The following is a 14,974-nucleotide window of genomic DNA, read 5'->3' on the forward strand; positions in this document are numbered from 1 at the left end:
AATGACCAGCAACAAACTGTCCATTCGCATGAATGGACACAGGCAGACAGTGTTTGTTGGTAATGAGGATCACCCTGTGGCTAAACATGCCTTGGTGCATGGCCAGCACATCTTGGCACAGTGTTACACCGTCCGGGTTATCTGGATACTTCCCACCAACACCAACCTATCCGAACTCCGGAGATGGGAACTTGCCCTTCAGTATATCCTCTCTTCTCGTCATCCGCCAGGCCTCAATCTCCGCTAATTTCAAGTTGCCGCCACTCATACCTCACCTGTCTTTCAACAACTTCTTTGCCTCTACACTTCTGCCTCGACTGACATCTCTGCCCAAACTCTTTGTCTTTAAATATGTCTGCTTGTGTCTGTATGTGTGGATGGATATGTGCGTGTGTGCGAGTGTATACCTGTCCTTTTTTCCCCCTAAGGTAAGTCTTTCCGCTCCCGGGATTGGAATGACTCCTTACCCTCTCCTTTAAAACCCACTTCCTTTCGTCTTCCCCTCTCCTTCCCTCTTTCCTGATGAGGCAACAATTTGTTGCGAAAGCTTGAATTTTGTGTGTATGTTTGTGTTTGTTTGTGTGTCTATCGACCTGCCAGCGTTTTTGTTCGGTAAGTCACCTCATCTTTGTATTTAATATAATTTATGAACTTTTCTACTTATAAGTGAAATTATCAATACCCATTGGTATCAAAGGGTTTTTAAATGTGTATCAGGCCTGATTATGTTAACTATGTAACATAAAAAGTATTAACATGTTCAAAATAGGATTGGAGAAGTTTTACTGAACTCTTCCAAACAATTTAGTTGCCAAAATTAGCATGGTAGATCTGTTAGCCTACTTTTCTTTAAATTCAGGTATAGGTTTGATTTAGTTTAAAATAATAATTTTCAGAAAATATGAAAGTTTCCAAATTTAGAAACACACCAGATAAAAGCTCTGTGGTGGAGTACTGAGCAAAATACTCCTTTAAGAAATAGCACTCCATCTACAGGCCACAAGTGACCCAACGGGACCATCCGACCACCGTGTCATCCTCAGCTGAGAATGCGGATAGGAGGAGCGTGTGGTCAGCACAAGCCCTCATGGTCATTTTGATGGTTTTCTTTGACCGGAGCCGCTGCTATTTGGTCGAGTAGCTCCTAAATTGACATCACAAGGCTGAGTGCACCCCGAAAAACGGCAACAGCACATGACGGCCTGGATGGTCACCCATCCAAGCACTCATCCAAGTGCCAACCACACCCGACAGTGCTTAACTTCGGTGATCTGACGGGAACCAGTGTATCCACTGTGGCAAGGCCATTGCCCTTTAAGAAATAGGGTTACTTGGAATCTATAACAACTATTGGGCCAAGCAGGTGAAACATCAACCAAGAATTTATTACACCCTCAGTTATTTCCCATGATTAAATAGTTTATTGTCATATTTAATCTTTTATAAATAATTTTGTAATATCAATGTGCAGATATTAACATGACCTGTCTAAATTTCCAATATAAAAGACTTGACACAATGAAAGGAGAATAATAGTGGACGGAAATGAATGGTGATAGAAACTTAGTTACATAGTAACATATTCATCTTCATAGACTCAACTAACAGCAGGAACTATTTTATAATACAAAAAATTGTGAAGAAAACTAGACGTTATGTGATGTTAGCTGGGATGGCTGTAAAAGAAAAGTGAAAATGGTTAACAGTGTTGAATTCAAGTTGTTTAAGTGGCACTATGTAATGTAGTTTCATTAAATGTATGTCTTAAATGTAGTAGCACCTATATATAGTATGAAGAATTCAACACCAACAACTGTGAATCTGACAACACCAAAGTGGTGCAGTACAGTGTTTGTATGAAACCGAACCTTTGACCTACCATATTGAACAATAATGTAACATATTAAATGACATTACATTCTGCAAATGATGCTAATATGATCATAAAATAACAAAACTAAGGAAATTTGCAGTAATAGTAAACTGTAAACACATTGCTCCATATAATGAACAAATGTGGTATAAATCTAATAAACAGTTACATATTGTTTTTGTTGTTTCTGTCGTGACTCAGCATCTCTGCTATGTGGTGGGTAGCAACTGTCCTTTCCATAATATTGAAAAGTTACCTACTTACATGCTCTGCAATCACACTGCAAAATTTTCTAAAGTGGTTGCAATATTTAAAATTGTGCAGTAAGGTTGAATCGTATATGGTTCTAATATTTAATTTTATCTTTTACAGTTTATCCTTGGATCCAGTTACTGGAATAATTACCATCAAATCTGACACTCCTGGATTTGACAGAGAACTGATTTCAAAACATTATTTAACAGTTGAAGCACGAGATGATTTAGGCAATGGAAACAGGTAAATACTTTTCTTTATAACTAAATCCCGCACAATAACCATCCTATCAGGTATGTAAAATGGTAGCTGTACAAGTCTGGATGAAGTTAAGTGATCATTTATATAGCAAGCTTCTTAAAAGTTTCATAAAAATTGAGCCAGAGTCAGTAACCAAAAAATCTTTCTTCATATCTCATCTATCTTCTACTACACTACCAGTGAGAATAGAAAGCAAATATTTGAAAAATAAATTACCATTAACTTTCTTTGGCTGCATAATTTACATGCCCTCACAACAACCCATCTCAAGATGATCAGAGATATTTGTCACCATAGGCCACTCAAAATGAACAGGGGCAAGATCTTAATGCCAAATTACAAACAAAATGGTAACAAAACATTGCCAGTACACAGGATAGCATTATTAATTTTATGATGCTCTGTGCAGAAGTATTGAAAAAAAAGCACTGTTGATGTCCCGTGTATGGTGTCTGGTTTGAATAAATAAACATTCACTTTGAAAACCACTTCCTGTTTCTTCTGCTTTTAACATTGCTTCACATAGGTAATACATTGCTTTAGGTAATCTTTTTTTCTGTAATGTTGCTACTTTAAAGACTTCTGTGTAACTTAGTGCTATACACGACCCTTGAGAAGCTGCTTTGTATTGACTGCACATGCTGTCTGTGTGGCAGGCTTCAGTGCAATAATGTCAACACTCATATAGATGGCATTCGCATGGATGGCACTTTTCATCATAAATCACATAAGAGGTCACTGTTAACAATAGGACTACCTCTTAGTTTTCGATTGTGGTATCAATTTCAAAATAAATGTAGTTGCCACATTTTTAATAATATTGATTTTCTTTTGTAGGTGTTGAACCATTTGACTTTCACTTGCTTGAAATATTGTCAATTAAGGTTGCAACTGCTTTCGAATACAGCATTTAGGTTAATCACATTCCCACCCACAGCCTTAGAAACATTGTTTGTATATGGGTTGTTGCATGTCAAGTCATCCAGACCATCTCACCCACTCTCTCAGATTTGGATGAAATTAGGCTTTCTGTTCTCCCTACAGAGATAAGTAATGATACCCAGTGTCAGTGTCATCCTGTGGCACACACCACACCAGTTCCATGTGTTGCATTCCTATTCTCTACACCAGCCCACTTAACTGCAATCCCAGCATTGTGTAATTTAACCTGTGTGTGTGTGTGTGTGTGTGTGTGTGTGTGTGTGTGTGTGTGTGTGTGTGTTGTTTAGCAGTCTAGCACATTAAAGAACTTGTTCAAAAGCTAGTGAGTTTGCATTCTTCTTGTTTGCCTGTCAGTGACACAATGCCTCTAGTATTTGGTGAATGATTGCCTTTTTTACTCATAAATTATCTACATGGTGCCAAATTTAAACAATTAAGACTACCTTTTTCCATTTTAAGGTACGTCATTGTTCGGAAGTTAAATCATTTTTAACATTTTGATTGGACAAATTGGCACCTGTTAACACTTTAAAAAATATTTACCATTCTTTATTTATCGTCCAAACTACGTGAAACTTGGTGGTTACATACACTACTGTACAAAGATGTAGAAAAAAATCAATACATTTTAGTAACACCATCAAGCAAGGACATAAAATATCACATCTACATCTGCATACATATTCCACAACCCATAGTATGGTGCATGATGGAGGGTACGTTGTACCACTATGAGTTATTTCCTTTCCTGTTCCACTAACAAAACAAGAGAAAAATGATTGTCTATATGACACCAGGCGAACCCCTAATTTCTCTTATCTTTTTGGTCCTTACATGAAATGTATGTAGGCACCAGAAGAATCTCTCTGCAGTCAGTTTCAAACCCCAGTTCTATATATTTTCTCAATAGAGTTCTGTGAAAAGAATGTTCATCTTCTCTCCAAGGATCCCCCCCCCCTCCCCCATTTGAATTCACAAAGCTTTGGCATAATACACTAGGTGATCAAAAGTTCCTGACACCCCCAAAAACAAATTTTTTTTCATATTAGGTGGATTGTGTTACCACCTACTGCCAGGTACTCCATATCAGTGACCTCAGTAGTGATTAGTGAGAGAGCAGATGGGGCGCTCCACAGAATTCACGTACTTCGAACGTGGTCAGGTGATTGGGTGTCACTTGTGTCATATGTCTGTACATGAAATTTCCATACTCCTAATCATCCCTAGGTCCACTCTTTCCGATGTGATAGTGAAGTGGAAACGTGAAAGGACATGTACAGCATGAAAGCATGCAGGCCGACCTCATCTGTTGATTGACAGACACTGCCGTCAGTTGAAGAGAGTTGTGTAATAGGCAGACATCTATCCAGACCATCACACAGGAATTCCAAACTGGATCAGGATCCACTGCAAGTACTATGACAGTTAGTCAGGTGGTGAGAAAAAAATTGGACTTCATGGTGGAGAGGCTGCTCAGAAGCCACACATCACATTGGAAATGCCAAATGACAACTCGCTTCGTGTAAGGAGTGTAAACATTGGATGATTGAACAGTGGAAAAATGGTGTTTGGAGTGACAAATCATGGTACACAATTTGGTGATCCAATGGCAGCGTGTGGGTATGGCGAATACCCAGTGAACATCATTTAGCAGCATGTGTAGTGCCGACAATAAAATTCATAGGCGGTGGTGTTATAGTGTGGTTATGTTTTTCATGGAGGGGGCTTGCACCCCTTGTTTTGCATGGCACTATCACAGCACATGCCTACATTGATGTTTTAAGCAACTTCTTGCTTCCCACTGTTAAAGAGCAATTCTGGGATGCTGATTGCATCTTTCAACATGATCAAGAACCTGTTCGTAATGCACAGCCGGTGGTGGATAGAAGGTAAGTTTGTTCTTCAGCTTATGCATTTACCACCATCAAAAACTCATAAAGTGCCATTTAGTTTGCATACTGTGACAAGCAGAGTCATTTTTTGACTGTGGGAAATGGCTTTTAACACACCTTTATTAGTGATTCTATACAATTCGGATTTAAGAACATCCTTTAGAATCTGGTCAACCTCTGCAGCTAATTGGTCAGAGTGGCTGACTGCCGTGTGGAGGATCCAAGTTCAACCCCCGAGATTTTTCATTGGTGGGAGGACTTGAATGAGGTCCACTCAGCCTGGTGATGGAAATTGAGGAACTATTTGGATGAGAAGTAGCAACTCCAAGGTCTGCGAAGTCAACAATGGCTGTGAGAGAATTGTGCTGATACTATGCCCCTCCATGCCACATCCAGATGATGCCAATGACTGAGTTGGTTGGTCCCGATTGGTCTGACTGAGGATAGAATGACGGAGCTTCAGAGTCTGGGGCATTAACTGAGCTTTGACAAATTGCAGGGCGTCCATCACTTAAGCCAGACATGAGCTTAAAAATCAGTTGTGTCCTCTAATCCAGGTGAGAATATTTGAGCATATTTATCACAGGGTCTTTAGGGCAGCACAAGACACTTCGGATTGCATGGGATGGTGGTGTTTCATGAAACATAAGTCCAAAAGCATGAGAAGAGTCTATTTCAAAAATTTTCTCCACTTTGGGGCCAGGTACCTCAAGAAAATTTACTGGATGAGTGATTTCATACTAATCAAGTAAAACTGGAAATTTTCCTAGCAGGGTTTCCTGCTGATATCCGTAGGCCCACAGGTTTGTCTCACCTACCTTCAAGGATGGCACCCCTTATCTGGTTTAGCAAGGGCACAGAAGCATCTGTGTCCAGAAAGTAACTTTATAGGGTGTTTGCCTATGAATGTAACTAAGTACACTTCCTGACTTGTGTCCTCAGAAATCTGCACTTCCATAGTTTTATCACCTACTTAGTACACTTCCATAGGTTGCAGCATATCTGCATCAGATTGTATCCAGTACTACTACTTGTCATTTCCTTTCCTGTTCCACTCACATGGTAAAAGGCTACTGTCTGTAGGCCTCTGTGTGAGCCCTAATTTCTCATCTCTTATCTTCGTGGTCCTGACGTGCAACATATGTTGGCAGTAGTAGAATCTTTCTGCAGTCAGCATCAAATGCCGGTTCTCTAAATTTTTTCAATAGTGATTTTCAAAAAGAACATAGAATCCCCAAAGCATCTCCGTAACACTTATGTGCTGTTTGAACATACCAATAACAAATCTAGCAGCCCTCCCCTGAATTCCTTCGATGTCTTCCTTCAATCCGCTCTGGTACAAATCCCAAATATTCAAGCAGTACTCAAGAATATGTCATACCAGTGACCTATATGTGGCCTCCTTTACAAGTGAACTGTTCTTTCCTAACATTCTCCCAATAAACTGAAGTTGACCATTTACCTTCCCTACCACAGTCATCATACGGTCGTTCCACCTGATATCGCTTTGCAGCATTACACCCAGTTATTTAAACGACTTCACTGTGTCAAGCAGAACACTAGTAATACTGTATCTCAACATTATAGGCTTGATCTTCCTATTCATCCACATTTAATTTATGTTTTTTTTACATTTAGGGCTAACTACCATTCATCACACCAACCGGAAATTTTGTCTAAGTTGTCTTGTAGATTCCTACAGCCACTCAACTTTGACACTTTACCACACACCACAGCATCATCAGCAAACAACCACAGATTGCTGCCCACCCTGTCCACCAAATCATTTATGTGTATATAGGACAACAGCTATCCTATCACATTTGCCTGTGATGAACGCTCGCCATCGAGGACAACATACTGAGTTCTATCATTTAAGAAGTCTTCGAGGCACTCACATATCTGTGAACTTATTCCACATTCTTGTACCTTCATTAACAGCCTGCAGCAAGGCACTATGTCAAATACTTTCTGGAAATCTAGAAATATGTTATCATCCTGTTGCCCTCCATCCATAGTTCGTAGTATATCATGTGAGAAAAGGGCAAGCTGAGTTTTGTACAAGTGATGTTTTCTGAAACCATGTTGATTCTTGGACAAAACCTTCTCAGCCTCAAGAAAGTTTATTATATTCTAACTGAGAATATGTTCAAGGATTCCACAGCAAACAGAAGTTAGGGATACTGGTCTATAATTTTGTGGGTCCATTCTTTTACCATTCTTATGTACTAAAGTCACCTGCACTTTTTTTCCAATCACTTGGTACGTTGTGCTGGGTGAGAGATTCATGATAAATGTAAGCTAGGTCATGGGCTAATGCCATAGAGTACTCTTTTTTTGTAAAATTAAACTGGGATTCCATTCGGACCTGATGATGTATTTGCCTTGAAATCTTTCAGTTGTTTCTCTACACCAGGTATGCTTCCTACTATGTCATTCATATGGGAGTCTGTCCGATGGTGAAATGATGGTATGTTTTTACGATTCTCTTGTGTGAACAATTTCTTGAATGTGAAATTTAAAACTTTGGCTTTAGTTTTGCTGTCTTCAACTGCCACACCAGACTGGTCAACAGGGGATGGAATGGAAGCCTTAGACCCACTTACCGATTTTATGTATGACCAGAATTTTCTCGGGTTCTCTGCCAGAGTTTTTTCTGAGGTGCAATGGTGGTAGATGTTGTATGCTTTATACATAGATCTTTTCACAGACGTATGTATCTCTACTAACCTTTGCTTGTCGTTATGTGTATGTTCCCTTTTGAACTGAGAGGGCAACAGCCTCTGCTTCTTCAGCATCCACTGAATTTCATTATTACGCCATGGTGGGTCTTTCCCATCCTTTATCCACTTACTAGACACATAACTCCCCAGACCACGATTTACAATCTGCTTAAACTTTGTGCATAATTCTTCTACATTCATCTTACTGTAACTAAATGATGCAAATTCACTTTCTAAGTGAGATGTTAATAACTGATTATCATCTCTGTCTAGCAGAAACACTCTCCTAGCCCTGTTGATTGATTTATCAACTTTCAAAATCATAGTTGCTATAATGAGATCATCGTCGCTCGTCCCTGTCTATACTGACATTGTCAATAAGGTGCAGCCAATTTGTAGCTACAAGGTCTAAGATATTTCTATTGCATGTGGACTGCTGAAATAGCTGCTCAAGACAATGCTTCTCAATTTCTTTTGTCCAGATAGATATGAAAAGTTTGTTTCAATTTATCCTAAAGCCTGCATCATCTTGATAATTATATCTTTATCTAAGTCAGGATTTGTCCTTTTTGACAACTCATCTATGCACAATGTACATTCATCATCATTACTGTCACTTGCCTACTGTTGTATGTGGTTCAACAACTAGGCTCTAAATAGCTGCTGATTTGTAATCACTGACATTTTCTGTCTATTTCAGTGTCACACTATAAGGTTCCATGAGCTTGCCTCTTGCCACTTTCTGTTCACACTTTTCCTTTGCAAAATGTTATGAATCTTCAGAGCACATTATAGAATGAGTAACTGCTCAGACATTGTCACTATATGTAATTAATTACAAGGTGACCAGTTTCATCAACACATGATCGTCTTCAGACCTTCAAAACTGTAATATGATACAGAATATAAATTACAGGGATACATCAGAAGAACTTACAATTAGCTGCTAAATTACAAAACACGGATATATCCAAACAATGGCTGTACATGGAGCATGAACCACTGAATGATGACAGTCTTCTGCTGGAGAAAGCAGCACAGCTATTTCTTAAATACTGGAAGCTTCACCTACTGCTGACAGCATAATGTCAGTATTAGCCAATCAGAAATAGGTTGAAAGAATTATGTACAAAAAATTAACTTATTACTGTAGTAAATAGAACATAAAAATTATGTAGAATAATTTTATAATAAAGAAGAAACAGTTTGTTAATGCTGCTACTGTCAAACAAATACACCAAAAACTTTAAAAAGAAAACAAGTAAACATTGCACTCACTGTATATAGGTTGCCTCTAGGGGCATGTTGGAAAAATAACTATGATGTTGTTGGTTTCTTTGGAGAAGGTGGACACCACCCCAAAGATGAAGCAGCAGGTTGATTTCCAATGAGTTAACGAGATTGATAGGTGATGTCCAGTAAAAGACATTCCATGGATGTTTAAAGTAGTTGGTTAATATGGAGATTTACATCTACATCTACTAGTTACTCCTCAAGCCACTATATGGTGCATAACAGAGGGTACCATGTGCTACTAGTCATTCCCACCCCTGTTCCACATGCAAATAGAGCGAGAGAAAAATGACTGTCTATATGCCTCCATATGAGGTCTAATTCCTTGTATCCAATCTTCCCTGTCCTTATGCACAATGCAGGTTGGTGGCAGTAGAATTGTTATGCAGTCAGCTTCAGGGGCTGGTTTTCTAAATTTTCTCAATAGTGTTCCTCAAACAGAATGTCACCTTCCCACTGGGAATTCCCATTTGAGTTCCCAAAGCATCTTTGTAACACTTACATGTTGTTAGAACCTACAGGTAAGAAATGTAGCAGGCCATCTCGGAACTGCCCCGATGTCCTCCCTCAATCCAACCTGGTGCAGATCCCAAACACTCAAGCAGTACTCAAGAATAGGTCACCACAGTGCCCTATATGCAGTCTCTTTTAAATGTGAACCAGACTTCCCTAAAATTGTCCCATTGAACCGAAGTTGACCATTTGCCTTCCATACCACAGTTCACACATGTTTGTTCTGTTTCATGTCGCTTTGCAGTGTTATGCCCAGATATTTAAATGACTTCACTGCGTCAAGCAGGCCACTACTAATACTGTATCTGAACATTGCAGATTCATTCTACCTACCCATCCGTATTTGCTTACATTTTTCCACATTTAGAGCTAGCTGGCATTCATCACACCAACTAGAAATTTTGTCTAACTCATCTTGTAAATTCTTACTGTCACTCAACACTGACACCTTACCATACACCACAGCATCTTCAGCAAACAACCACAAATTGCTGCCCACCCTGTTCACCAAATCATTTATGTATATAGAGAACAATAGCAGTCCTATCACACTTCCCTGGCACACTCTTGACAATATCCTTGCCTCTGGTGGACACTCGCCATCATGGACAACATACTGGGTTCTATTGCTTAAGAAGACTTCGAGCTACTAACATATCTGTGAACTTACTCTATATGTCCATACCTTTGTTAATAGCCTGTAATGGGGCACCATGACAAATGCTTTCTGGAAATTTAGAAATGTGGAATCCGCCTGTAGCCCTTCATCCAAAGTTCACAGTATATCATGAGAGAAAAGGGCAAGCTGAGTTTCATACAAGAAATGCTTCCTAAAACCATGTTGATTCATGGACATAAGCTTCTCAGTCTCAAAAAAGTTTATTTTACTCAAACTGAGAATATGTTCAAGGATTTTGCAGCAAACAAAAGTTAGGGATATTGGTCTGTAATTTTGTGAGTCAATTCTTTTACCCTTCTTGTGTACAGGAGTCACCTGTGCTTCTTTCCAGGTGCGTAGAACTTTGTGCTCAGCAAGAGATTCATGATAAATGCAAGTCAGGTAAGGGGCCAGTTCCATAGAGTACTCGTTATAAAACCGAACTGGAATTCCATCTGGATCTGGTGATTTATTTGCTTTCATATCTTTCAGCTATTTCTCTATGCCAGGGATGCTTATCAATATGTCATTCATACGGAAGTCTGTCCAGTGGTCAAATGATGGAATGTTTGTATGATCCTCCTGTGTGAACGGTTCCTTGAATGTGAAATTTAAAAGTTTGGCTTTTGTTTTGCTATCTTCAACTGCCACACCAGACTCGTCAACAAGGGACTGAATGGAAGCCTTAGACCCACTTAATGATTTTACATGCAACCAGAATGAGATGGTAGACACCGATCTTGGACAGTTTCCATAGAAATGACCACAGACATTGATAAATGAAGCTTAGTAGAGAACCCTCCAAATATGCAGCTCTGTGATATAAAAATGTGGTATACTTTAATGTATGAAGATAATCATGTAATGATTGAAACTGATCATCTTATAATAAAAATGCCTTTGTGATGTGGACTGTTTTATAATTAATTTCAAATATTGTTTTGATTGCTGATTTACCCCAGAAATGTTTTCAAAAAATGTCACTGTAGATACAGCTCTTCCCAGAATATTGAGGAAATCTTAATAGACTCAATAAACTTTCAGAAACTGAACTTGATATGAATGCTTTTCTCCTGTGATACATGTAGTTTAATTTTGTCATTTATCTCACAAACTCCTCAAGTTGTACATTTATTGAATGAAAATTTCATTCCAATTAGTGTGTGAACTGAATCATAACTTCTTTATAGATTAAAACCTTGTATCTAACACTCATTCTTTGCTTTTTCCAGGTGCCTGTGCTTGAAAAATAGTAAACTTATTTCAAAACCTATTTCAGCAAAGAGTTTTGTCAGAATGATCTAGTTTACACATACTTTAAGATTAAATTTGTTGCTTAACCATGGCCCATTCACTCACAGATACCATATACAAACTTTGATCATCCATCAGCGGTAAATTCAGTAGTTAATGTGCACTACAGACTGGCACTGGAGTAGCTGTTCTCTGCTTTGCATAACACACTCAGTGCGAATCATATGCTTTGAAGCACTTACAAATTGCTATAAATAAGAACATTTTCCATGTTTCTACTTAACTAGAATAACAGAATGGTAATATAATAATATATCAAGTGGTTATAAACATTGTGACCAGAAGATGTTAATATTGAAATAAGTTAAATTAATACGGGATTTACACATCTGAATCTGAAATTCCATTTAATAAGTGATTGTGAGTTTCTAGGTATTTGGTATTTTATTGATTTTCTACATTCATATCAACATTTCCAGCCATTAATGTATATATTTCTGTATTTTCAGGAACACTGTGCAGCTGATCATTAACGTGGAAGACGAAAATGACAATGCTCCAGTTTTTTCTCGGAGCAAATATGAAGCCAGATTGCTTGAGAACCATCCAGTTTTTGAAACACCACTAGTGCTTGAGGCTCACGATATGGACTTGAATGGTTAGTTCAGTAGAATTCACAATAATATTTAAGTATATATGTAGTCCACACATGGCTTAAATGTTTCTTCACATTCTGCTCCATTCATATACACTCCTGGAAATGGAAAAAAGAACACATTGACACCGGTGTGTCAGACCCGCCATACTTGCTCCGGACACTGCGAGAGGGCTGTGCAAGCAATGATCACACGCACGGCACAGCGGACACACCAGGAACCGCGGTGTTGGCCGTCGAATGGCGCTAGCTGCGCAGCATTTGTGCACCGCCCCCGTCAGTGTCAGCCAGTTTGCCGTGGCATACGGAGCTCCATCGCAGTCTTTAACACTGGTAGCATGCCGCGACAGCGTGGACGTGAACCGTATGTGCAGTTGACGGACTTTGAGCGAGGGCGTATAGTGGGCATGCGGGAGGCCGGGTGGACGTACCGCCGAATTGCTCAACACGTGGGGCGTGAGGTCTCCACAGTACATCGATGTTGTCGCCAGTGGTCGGCGGAAGGTGCACGTGCCCGTCGACCTGGGACCGGACCGCAGCAACGCACGGATGCACGCCAAGACCGTAGGATCCTACGCAGTGCCGTAGGGGACCGCACCGCCACTTCCCAGCAAATTAGGGACACTGTTGCTCCTGGGGTATCGGCGAGGACCATTCGCAACCGTCTCCATGAAGCTGGGCTATGGTCCTGCACACCGTTAGGCTGTCTTCCGCTCACGCCCCGACATCGTGCAGCCCGCCTCCAGTGGTGTCGCGACAGGCGTGAATGGAGGGACGAATGGAGACGTGTCGTCTTCAGCGATGAGAGTCGCTTCTGCCTTGGTGTCAATGATGGTCATATGCATGTTTGGCGCCGTGCAGGTGAGCGCCACAATCAGGACTGCATACGACCGAGGCACGCAGGTCCAACACCCGGCATCATGGTGTGGGGAGCGATCTCCTACACTGGCCGTACACCACTGGTGATTGTCGACGGGACACTGAATAGTGCACGGTACATCCAAACCGTCATCAAACCCATCGTTCTACCATTCCTAGACCGGCAAGGGAACTTGCTGTTCCAACAGGACAATGCACGTCCGCATGTATCCCGTGCCACTCAACGTGCTCTAGAAGGTGTAAGTCAACTACCCTGGCCAGCAAGATCTCCGGATCTGTCCCCCATTGAGCATGTTTGGGACTGGATGAAGCGTCGTCTCACGCGGTCTGCACGTCCAGCACGAACGCTGGTCCAACTGAGGCACCAGGTGGAAATGGCATGGCAAGCCGTTCCACAGGACTACATCCAGCATCTCTACGATCATCTCCATGGGAGAATAGCAGCCTGCATTGCTGCGAAAGGTGGATATACACTGTACTAGTGCCGACATTGTGCATGCTCTGTTGCCTGTGTCTATGTGCCTGTGGTTCTGTCAGTGTGATCATGTGATGTATCTGACCCCAGGAATGTGTCAATAAAGTTTCCCCTTCCTGGGACAATGAATTCACGGTGTTCTTATTTCAATTTCCAGGAGTGTAGAACAGAAAGTACAGGATCTATCTTCCACTTGACTGCGAGTAGCATGTCAATGGAGTTTCAGGTGTACTGTACAGGGAGGATTCAGGGTGTTGTACCGATCCTGCTAACGAACAAATTAGAGGTGCTGTCTTTTACTAAAACTGCAACTGAGCCATTGGGACTTACTTCATCTGCTTTGGGGAAACCTCTTTTGTCCAGTGTCAGGAGGAGGCAAATGCAAAAGGGTTGGCAGTTCAAATGTATGGTGAATGATGGTAACCCTTAGGGAAATGGCAACAAGAGACAGAAAAGGACTCCAGGTGCATTCAGTGTGTATGCCTGGAAGCCTCATTCAACATGTTGAAGAAGCTATTCCGGCGGCCATTTTGGGAACGTGGTGCAATCAACTGCAGATTGAGGCAGATATTGGAACAAGGGATGCCCATGATCTGGGCTCTGAGGTCATTGTTGGGTCGTTCCAGTGACTGGCAGAGAAAGTTGAGAAGAACAGCCTTGCACATGCAGTTTCAACAAAGTTCAGAATTTGCAGAATTGTCCCCAGAACTGATTGTGGCCCTCTAGCGCTGAGTCAAGTGGAAGGACTGAACCAGAGACTTCAAAGGATCTGTGATAAGCTAGGCTGTGACTTCCTGAACTTGCATCAAAGGGCTGAGAACTGTAGGGTCCGCCTAAATAGGTCAGGTGTGCACTACATATCAGAGGCTGTTACTTAGGTAGCTGGCTGCGTTTAGGGTGCACACAAGGATTTTTTAGATTAGGCAACTCTCCTTCCAGTACAGATAATAACAGCTATAAGAGACTTTGAAGTATTAGTGTAAGATCTAAAGGGATGCCCCCCCCCCCTGCTCCCCCTATAGGTGAGAGTATTAAAATCGTAGTAGTGAACTGTTGGATCTTGGTGGTTAATTGCCAAAGCATTCACAACAAAGTGCCAGAGTTTGAGGTGTTCCTGAAAAGTAGTGAAGTTCACATAATACTAGATACAATACAGAAAGCTGGTGCAAAACTGAAGTTGATAACAGTGAAATTTTTGGGGAACATTGAGTTATATTTTGAAAGGATAGGCAAATGAAAAATGGAGGTGATGTATCCACCGCAATAGGTGAGAAACTCAGATCCACTGAGATAGAAACTGA

The 14,974-nt window shown here is 40.7% G+C and overlaps 1 protein-coding gene across 1 annotated transcript in view; it reads left to right on the plus strand.

Moving 5' to 3' along the window:
- Nucleotides 1-14,974, plus strand: part of LOC124794990 (cadherin-23) — a 479,297-nt gene that overhangs the window by 293,781 nt on the left and 170,542 nt on the right. Inside the window, exons 13-14 of the mRNA XM_047258737.1 lie at nucleotides 2,246-2,371; nucleotides 12,174-12,322. Of these exons, the coding sequence (XP_047114693.1) occupies nucleotides 2,246-2,371; nucleotides 12,174-12,322 (275 nt within the window). The remainder of the gene's footprint in view (nucleotides 1-2,245; nucleotides 2,372-12,173; nucleotides 12,323-14,974) is intronic.

The sequence above is a fragment of the Schistocerca piceifrons genome, chromosome 4 (assembly GCF_021461385.2).
Source record: "Schistocerca piceifrons isolate TAMUIC-IGC-003096 chromosome 4, iqSchPice1.1, whole genome shotgun sequence".
Classification (NCBI taxonomy): Eukaryota; Metazoa; Arthropoda; class Insecta; order Orthoptera; family Acrididae; genus Schistocerca; species Schistocerca piceifrons.